At 34.7% G+C, this 9,775-nt stretch overlaps 1 protein-coding gene across 15 annotated transcripts; it reads left to right on the top strand.

Annotated features, from left to right (window-relative positions):
* The first annotated feature begins 870 nt into the window (after positions 1-870).
* LOC100263758 (putative disease resistance protein RGA4) lies at positions 871-9,775 on the top strand. 15 transcript variants are annotated; one of them, XM_019223899.2, is made up of 9 exons: positions 871-4,480; positions 4,964-5,134; positions 5,207-5,324; positions 5,870-5,939; positions 6,039-8,109; positions 8,218-8,294; positions 8,418-8,487; positions 8,576-8,630; positions 9,354-9,775. In XM_019223899.2, exons 1-2 carry the CDS (start codon positions 1,063-1,065, stop codon positions 4,969-4,971), a joined length of 3,426 nt encoding a protein of 1,141 aa, XP_019079444.1. In that variant the 5' UTR covers positions 871-1,062; the 3' UTR covers positions 4,972-5,134; positions 5,207-5,324; positions 5,870-5,939; positions 6,039-8,109; positions 8,218-8,294; positions 8,418-8,487; positions 8,576-8,630; positions 9,354-9,775. The 15 variants fall into 15 exon arrangements, with proteins under 15 accessions (XP_019079444.1, XP_019079442.1, XP_019079449.1 ...); XM_019223897.2 differs by having other exon boundaries at positions 5,870-5,946; XM_019223904.2 differs by having other exon boundaries at positions 5,207-5,939; positions 6,039-6,085; positions 7,992-8,109.

Below are 9,775 nucleotides of genomic sequence, written 5' to 3'. Positions count from 1 at the left end.
AAAAAGTGTATGATTTAATTTCCTTTCTCTCATTTTTTATGGATATCTAAACAAAAGAATTGTTTTTCTTTTTTCATTATAAATTTTCCTTCTTTTTATTTTTATTTTTTTAACTTTACTTTTATTTTTTCTAAGAGAATTAAGAGAATTCTCAATTATAAAAACTATCAAACTACTTAAATAAGCCAATATATGTACAAATAAACTTCCATCATTTTTAAAATTAATTACTATTAGCATAAAAAATATAGTAAAAATATATATATAATTTTACAAAATTTATCCATTAACCCAAATTAATAAAATAGCTCCTGATGTCTTTTTAATTTTAATAAAATATCTTGCATTGTATTTAATTTACAGAAATAATAAAAAAATAAAAATATATATTAGATTTCAATGTTAGATTTATTTAAATAAAAATATATTGGATTATAATGTTTACTATTAAGATATCTTTGTTTCATTGAACATTTATTTGAAAACTATTCTATAATTTATAATTTAATAGATAATTTTTTTATTCTTTTTTAATAATAATTAAAATATTTAAAATTATAAATATAAAAATATTACATCATGCTATTAAATATATATATATATAAATTATATAAATTAAATATTACATTAATATTATTTTAGATTGTATTATACATATACCTTTTTAATTCTTTTCTTTTTTAAACTAAAATTTTAATTTTTGAAATCGAAACTTAAAATGGATTTCAACAGCTGCATAATTCTCTGAAGTTGTTCTAGCCGTTGGCTCCTGATACTAGCCGTTGGCTCCTGATTCTCTCTGCTTGTATAATAAGTTGTCAAACTAGCCGTTGGTCCCAACTATCACTTGTGAACTCTGCACGCCTCCTGATACTATATATCACTTCGTTCTCTAATACTCATTTTCACAACTTCTCCCTCTTTACCATATTAAGAGCATACAAATTCAAGCTACCTCTCACACTACTTTCCGTGTTCGTGTTCTAATTTCTCTCATAATTGTCTCAACTTCCCTCCTTCCATAATTTTCATTGGCCTTCTCCATTTCAGTTTCTTTGAAAGATGGCAGAACAAATCCCTTTCAGCATTGCTGAGGAAATCTTGACTAAGCTGGGCTCCTTGGTTGCCCAAGAAATTGGATTGGCCCGTGGTGTTAGAAAGGAGCTGAAAAGGCTTGAGGACACATTGACCACCATCAAAGCTGTGCTTCTGGATGCTGAGGAGCGGCAGGAGAGGGAACATGCAGTGGAGGTTTTGGTGAAGAGGTTCAAAGATGTCATCTATGATGCGGATGATTTGCTGGATGACTTTGCAACCTATGAATTGGGGCGAGGAGGAATGGCAAGACAGGTTAGTCGCTTCTTCTCATCTTCAAATCAGGCTGCATTTCATTTTAGAATGGGTCATAGAATCAAAGATATTAGAGGAAGGCTAGATGGCATTGCAAATGATATCTCTAAGTTCAATTTTATTCCAAGGGCGACAACTAGCATGCGGGTAGGGAATACGGGGAGAGAGACCCACTCTTTTGTGTTGATGTCTGAAATTATAGGAAGGGATGAAGACAAAGAGAAGATAATAGAAATATTGTTGCAATCAAACAATGAAGAAAATCTTTCTGTTGTTGCCATTGTTGGTATTGGTGGTTTAGGCAAGACCACCTTAGCCCAATTGGTTTACAATGATGAGAAGGTGGAAAACCATTTTGAACTTAGGTTGTGGGTATGTGTTTCTGATGATTTTGATGTGAAAATCATAGTTAGAAACATCATAAAATCTGCAAAAGATGAAAATGTAGATAACTTGGGGTTGGAACAATTGAAAGACAAACTTCATGAAAAATTAACTCAAAAAAGGTATTTGTTGGTACTAGATGATGTTTGGAATGAGGACTCTGAAAAGTGGAATCAATTGAGGATTTTGTTGAAAGTTGGTGCTAGGGGAAGTAAAGTTGTAGTGACTACTCGAAACTCTAAAGTTGCATCAATTATGGGAATTGATTCCCCATACGTTTTGGAAGGCTTGAACGAAGGTCAATCTTGGGCTTTGTTTAAAAGTTTAGCATTTGGAGAAGATCAACAAAATGCACATCCAAGCCTCTTAAAAATAGGAGAAGAAATCACAAAAATGTGCAATGGAGTCCCTCTCGTGATTAGAACTTTAGGAAGAATTCCTAAATCTAAATGGTCGTCCATAAAAAACAATAAAAATCTAATGTCGCTTCAAGATGGAAACAACATATTAAAGGTACTAAAGTTAAGCTATGATAATTTACCAAGTCATTTGAAACAATGTTTTACTTATTGTGCATTGTTTCCAAAAGACTATGCAATGAAGAAAAAAATGTTGATTCAATTATGGATGGCTCAAGGTTACATTCAACCTTTAGATGAAAATGAACATTTAGAGGATGTTGGTGATCAATATTTCAAGGAGTTATTATCATGGTCAATGTTTCAAGATGTTAAAATAGATGATAACAATAATATAATAAGTTGCAAAATGCATGACCTTATCCATGATCTGGCACAATTTATTGTGAAGTCTGAGATCTTTATTTTAACAAATGATACAAATGATGTGAAAACTATCCCGGAAAGAATTTATCATGTATCAATTTTAGGATGGAGTCAAGGAATGAAGGTGGTTTCAAAGGGAAAATCCATAAGAACCTTATTTATGCCAAATAATGATCATGATCCCTGTGCTACTTCTATGGTGAATTCACTTCTTCTAAATTGCAAGTGTTTACGAGCGTTAAGCTTAGATGCGTTGAGGCTTACAGTATCGCCGAAGTCTGTAATTAAATTGCGTCGTTTGAGGTATCTCGACCTTTCTTGGTGTGACTTTGAGGTACTTCCCAGTGGAATTACAAGCTTACAAAACCTGCAGACATTGAAACTCTTCTTCTGTCATTCTCTTAGAGAATTGCCAAGAGATATGAGAAGCTTGAGGCACCTCGAGATAGATTTTTGTGATACATTGAATTATATGCCTTGCAAATTGACTATGCTTCAGACCCTGCGTCTTGTACATCTGCATGCATTGGAATACATGTTCAAAAACTCTTCATCAGCAGAGCCATTCCCATCTCTTAAAACACTCGAGCTGGGTGAGTTACGTTATTTCAAGGGATGGTGGAGGGAGAGAGGTGAGCAAGCTCCTTCATTTCCTTCTCTTTCTCAATTGTTGATTAGCAATTGCGATCGGTTAACAACCGTCCAACTGCCTTCGTGTCCTTCTCTTTCTAAATTTGAGATCCAATGGTGCAGTGAGTTAACAACCGTCCAACTGCCTTCGTGTCCTTCTCTTTCTAAATTTGAGATCAGTCACTGCAATCAGTTAACAACCGTCCAACTGCCTTCGTGTCCTTCTCTTTCTGAATTTGAGATCCATCGTTGCAATCAGTTAACAACCGTCCAACTGCCTTCGTGTCCTTCTCTTTCTAAATTTGAGATCTCATGGTCCGATTACTCAACAGCCGTCCAACTGCTTTCATCTCCCACCAAATTAGTTATTAATAATTGTAAAAATTTCAAATCCCTGCAACTGTCTTCGTGTTCTTCTCTTTCTGAATTAGAGATCTCGTTTTGCGGCTTAACAACCTTCGAACTGTCTTCGTGTCCTCTTTCTCAATGGCTGATTATGAATTGCGATCAGTTAACAACCGTCCAACTGCCGGCTTCGTGTCCTTCTCTTTCTAAATTAGAGATCCGTTGTTGCAATCAGTTAACAACCGTCCAACTGCTTTCATCTCCCACCAAATTAGTTATTGATGATTGCAGAAGTTTCAAATCCCTGCAACTGCCTTCGTGTTCTTCTCTTTCTGAATTAGAGATCTCGTCTTGCGACTTAACAACCTTCGAACTGTCTTCGTGTCCTTCTCTTTCTACATTAGAGATCCGTTGGTGCGATCAGTTAACAACCGTCCAACTGCTTTCATCTCCCCACCTTTCTAAATTAGTTATTAGCAGTTGCCACAGCTTGAAATCCTTGCAACTGCCTTCGTGTCCTTCTCTTTCTGAATTAGAGATCTCACGGTGCCATCAGTTAACAACCGTCCAACTGCAACTGCAAGTGCCTTCTTTACCTTGTCTTGAGAAACTAAAGCTGGGTGGTGTCCGTGAAGAGATACTATGGCAGATTATTTTGGTCTCTTCTTCATTGAAGTCTCTGCAAATTTGGAATATAAATGATCTGGTATCTCTGCCAGATGATCGACTACAACACCTCACCTCTCTCAAGTCTTTGCAAATCAACTATTTTCCTGGGCTAATGTCTTGGTTTGAAGGGATTCAACATATTACCACACTGGAAACTCTCGAAATTAATGATTGTGATGATTTCACCACTATACCAGACTGGATAAGCAGCCTAACTTCCCTTTCAAAGCTGCAAATTCGGAGCTGCCCTAGATTCAAGCTTGAAGATCGGTCCAAGATTGCTCATATCCGAGAAATTGACATCCAAGATTGCTCAGGTCTGAAATGCCAACCATTCTTCTCTCTTCTTTTTTTTTTTTAACTTTTTTTATGGCTTCATTTTTATTATTATACAATCAATTTTCTCTATTCTAGTAAATTCTTCATTGTCACACTATTAGAATTTCATAATTTTATATTTTTGAATCAATTATTAACACTATAAAAAATCACACTTGCAGTCATTATTACTCTAATGAAATACCAAATTAATTATGTTTCTCTTTTAAAATTTTTCGTTCACTTTAATTTAAAAAATGAATTTAAAGTTAATAAATTATTTTCACATGCCCTTTCAAACTCATTGGGTTTATTTTTTCTCTTTTGTATAAAAATTAAATAATTTAAAAATATATGGATTTCTAACTAATTTTTTAATTATATTTATTTATTTTTTTGTATTTTTTTCTTGGTAAACCAAATATGTCAAAATCATTTACCTTTAACTTGTTTTTCTTCTTTCCTTTCATGTCCCCTTTCAGAGTTGTAATCTTCAATTTTCCACTGCTGTAAGGCAGCTGCCAAAAGAAACATTGTGCAGATTGGCTTACGATTGCTCATGTCCAAACAACTCCTATTGCCATTCTATCATGCACTGCTGCATGAAGGAATTCAACTCTATTCGGTTCAAGAGTGTCATCCACAACTTTCAGGTTTGCAATGCTACATCTTTTCCCACTTTTGATGGATTCATCTTTCATGGTTTTTCTATAAACTGTTTACAGTGCTTGAAATCCAAGGAAGAAAATTTGAGGGAAAACAATACCTTCAATGCTTGAGACCATATTGGGGAAGCCTGATTATTGGTGGGGGTGTCGATCATTGGTGTCTGCAAGAAAATGGGTGGGTCTCTAAACTATTGGGGTGGCCCAAAACCAATTTCCAATAAGGGGATGAGGAGGCTGAGTCAGTGATGAGGTTCTACCACTGTATAGTCAACTTCCTTCTTTACAATTTTTGAAACTTGAGAATCCAACTGCAGTGGGGTACAATCCTCAATTCCTTGTTTTTCTAAATCATATATATCAGAAAATGCCATCACTTGACATATTTGAATTTGCCTTCATCTCCCTAATTTTCTCAATTAGATATGTATCACATAATGCCATCACTTGACATCATTGAGTTTGCCTTCATCTCCTTGTCTTTGTAAATTAGATGTCAACTATAGCACTAACTTGACATCATTGGCACTACTTTCATCTCATGTTTGCTTGCTCCACCTGCTCCACCTGCCCTATACAATGCTTAGATTAGTAAATATTGAAATCCATCATCTCTTCAAAGATATCAATTGCTAGTGGACGTTGTTTGCCAAAATATCTAGTTATTTGGTGTCTGTATTCCACATGTTTGGAAAATTTCTTAGATTAACTATTTTACTGCAGACATAATTGCTATCAAGTCAAAGAAAAATAGTACAACAGTGGCTTTGAACACTTCTATCAAGTATGCGAGGTCAAAGGTCCAAATAGCCTAATTTGCCGTCTCATAATCTATAATTCTCCATCCTTATTTGAAAGATATCTAGAAGGCAAAACTGAAGATTGGGTTCAGGTTCTTGAAATTGATGTTGACTAGCAATGCTACATGATAGGTTTCAGGTTTGCAATTCTACTTGTATTCCTTTTTTCTGGGTTTACTTTTCATTATTTTACAATTCTAAGAACATTATACTCCACTTACACAGTTCTATCAACTATAATCATTCCTCTCTTTTGCTTTTGATCATTTGCTTTCTCTTATTTAATTTATTAAAAATTGTTATAACTTGTTTTAGAGGAGAGGTCAAAACAAGGAGAATTAGTAGAACCATTCTTCTCATTCCTGCCATGATGAAAAAACTCAAACAAATGGTGGAGGGGCTACTTACACTGCCAGAACAACAACGTCCTTCATTCCTGCCACAATTTCATTTCTTTCTATACTCCCTGAGCTGACATCCATGCCATTGCGTGAGTGTCTTGATGATCAACAGTATCTATACTCCCTTCTTGCGTCACCTTTAAAGTCAATACATATTAAATGGATCTGACATCTCTTCTAGAAAAATGGTAGCAACACCTCATGTCTCTCAATTTTTGGTAAGTACAATATATCTTTATCTCCTTGTCCAAGTCTAGATATCCCAAGTGTAGATATTAGTGACTGTGAATCCTTATCTTAGGGAAATTCTGCAAGTCAGAGATTTTTTGGGATGAAGATAGCATCCAATTTTTAGGAGTTGAGAATTTGTGCCAAATATGTATTCCCCTTACCCAAGGTCAGTACCTCCTCTCCCAAGGAGTTCAGCATATTGCTGCGTTGAAAGTCAACACTTTAGGACCATGCTCATTTTCTGACTTAGGCATACTAGATTCATTTTACAAATTCATTCATCCTTCTGTTCTTGATTGTTTATCTCTTCTTATTCATTGCTATCTGAGCTAGGGAATCTAACTAAGCTGGAGTAGATGAAGGAGTCTTCATCAGCAATGCCATTCTTCCCTTCTTTTAACGGACTCCAAATTTTTGAGTTGCTGAATTGGAAGGATGGTGGAGAGGTGTATCACATAACTTGTCTTTCAGAATGAGAGATCAATGATTGCCATAACCTTGACATCCTTGACAAAATGTCTTCATCTTCTTCTCTTTCTTATTTAGATTGACATCCTTTGTCTGTCTTCATTTCCTTGTCTTGAGGGGCTATACTTTTGTGATGTCTATTGTGGCTGACAATGTTTGCCTCTTCTTCATTGAAGATGCTGGATAATCAAATTTTTCATTAAGAGGCAATTTGGTTTTGGGGAGAAGGCAAAACAAGGAGAATTAGGAAGACTAGTCTTTCCCATTCTTGAAAGTGCACAAACTTACAAAACGATGGGTGGAGGGGTAGGCAAAGCAACAACAACATTTATTCTCCCTATGCTTACATCCATGCCACTGTATCTATGTCTGGAGGATCTAGATCTGTACAATACAACAGTATCTTCTTCATTTGCATTCTTTGTTAGACAATGAGGATAAAGATCACTCACAATTCCAAGGACTCGAGAGGTTGTGCCAAATATGCATTCATCTTATGCAAGGTTGATGCTCAGTGTGTTACTACACTAGAAAATCTAACAGTCTGGGATAGTGCTTTGGTAGACAAAGGTAGGTACTTCACATCACAGAGTTTGTTATTGTTCATTTTTGAGCTTGAAATCTCTGCCTCAGAGGATGCCAAAAGGAAGCAAGTGCAGATTGGCCTATTGACTTCTTCATGTCCCAGGAATCATATCCACTAGTCACAGACCGATTCATAAAAGACGTCTCTTTTAATTCTAGTGTACTATGCATGGTATATTTCAAGACTGCAATACCAACCGCTTTTCCTACTTTTGATGTTTGCTTTCTTATTTTACCATTAATCTATTCCATTTCTTATTTTACAAGTTATGGAATGAGTAAGTTCACTTACATCTATAACTCTCTATTATTCAGGTTTGTCATTCTAACCTTTTGTCACTTGTCATAATGTCTTTATAGCTTATTACTAGGCAACCAAATTGATAAAAAGTATTATGCCCAAATTTCTATTCTTGTACATTGGTTCTTCAAGGCAATAGAACAACATATTGAAGTGCATGAGTTGGCAAATCTTCAGGTGCGTTGGACTTAAGCCTCTGTCTAATGTTATAACTCAGGATTGTATCGTTTGCTGCTGGAGAAGCAAGTTGCTAAAATATTGCTAATGATATGTTTGATTGGACAGCTTAAATGATGTTCCTATGTGTATGCTGATATTCAATCTCTGCTGAGTGTTTCCTCCGGAGTCTTCTTTGTCATCGCGTAAGAACCTTGCTTATATTTGATCACCCTACCGGTTTCTGCTGGAAGAATTATTTATATTTATGTTCCCACCTTGAGGATTAGCTGAATATTGTTTAATATTTCAAAATCAAATCTTGACAGGTTATGGATGACTCATGAATATTATCTTATGATTTGCAAGCTCCTACGACATATGTCAAACTCATCAATGGTTTGTTCATATCTTGAGAATTGTCATTGATTTTATACCTTTTATGGAGTGGATTTTATAAACTAAACTTGTATATGGTTATTTGTAGGAAAATAATTGAGTTGCATGTCCTAAAATCTGGAAGCATTGATCATTTTGACAAGGTATAGATGACAAGTCTTGATTTTCAAACATTGTTCTTTATGATAACTAGTGTTTCTTCTAAGCTTATTCTTATATAATTCTTTTGATATCACAACTTCAAAAATGACTCGAGAACATAATTTATTTGGTAGGCTATTATAACACATAGTCAAGACATTATTCATGTCCTAAAATAATGGGAGAAGACAATCCAAGTTGATTGATTTATATGTTCAAGATGCTTGGATAGTATATATGCTATGAGTATTGTTGTGTTTCTTCTAAGCTTATTCTTATATAATTCTTTTGATATCACAACTTCAAAAATGACTCGAGAACATAATTTATTTGGTAGGCTATTATAACACATAGTCAAGACATTATTCATGTCCTAAAATAATGGGAGAAGACGATCCAAGTTGATTGATTTATATGTTCAAGATGCTTGGATAGTATATATGCTATGAGTATTGTTGTGTTTCTTCTAAGCTTATTCTTATATAATTCTTTTGATATCACAACTTCAAAAATGACTCGAGAACATAATTTATTTGGTAGGCTATTATAACACATAGTCAAGACATTATTCATGTCCTAAAATAATGGGAGAAGACGATCCAAGTTGATTGATTTATATGTTCAAGATGCTTGGATAGTATATATGCTATGAGTATTGTTGTAGTACCATTACATGTTAGTGTTGGAGTTATTATTCGTAAACTAACTCAAATTTGTGTTTCTAGGTGAACTATACAAGTGGATTAAGTTTAATCAAATCCTTGGGAGCAATTCTTAGTGGAAGCTGACCTCATATTTCATAACCTTGTCAAGCATTGTTGATTTACAAGAAGTCTTTAAACAACTTGTGAAATAAGAGGGTCATTGGTCAGAGGAACAATGGGTTCAAAATTCTCCTTCATCTCCCAAATCAGCCTCAAAGAACCGCTGGGATTATTTCTAACTTTGTGGATCTCCTCACATGCCATGAAAGTGCATCTAGTATCAACATCTTGGAGTTTTGGGTCAAAATGGCCCATTTTTGAAACTTAATGTTCAAAATGGGTACATTTTGAAACTATTGTTCAAAATGACCTCTTTGATGCCACGTAGGCGCCACATCATTAAAAAATATTTTTTTTTCGTCATTATAGTGAAAGCCGCAGTT

The sequence above is a fragment of the Vitis vinifera genome, chromosome 13 (assembly GCF_030704535.1).
Source record: "Vitis vinifera cultivar Pinot Noir 40024 chromosome 13, ASM3070453v1".
Taxonomy (NCBI): Eukaryota; Viridiplantae; Streptophyta; class Magnoliopsida; order Vitales; family Vitaceae; genus Vitis; species Vitis vinifera.
The sequence above is the reverse complement of the archived record's forward strand: the minus strand, read 5'-3'. Positions and strand labels throughout refer to the sequence as shown.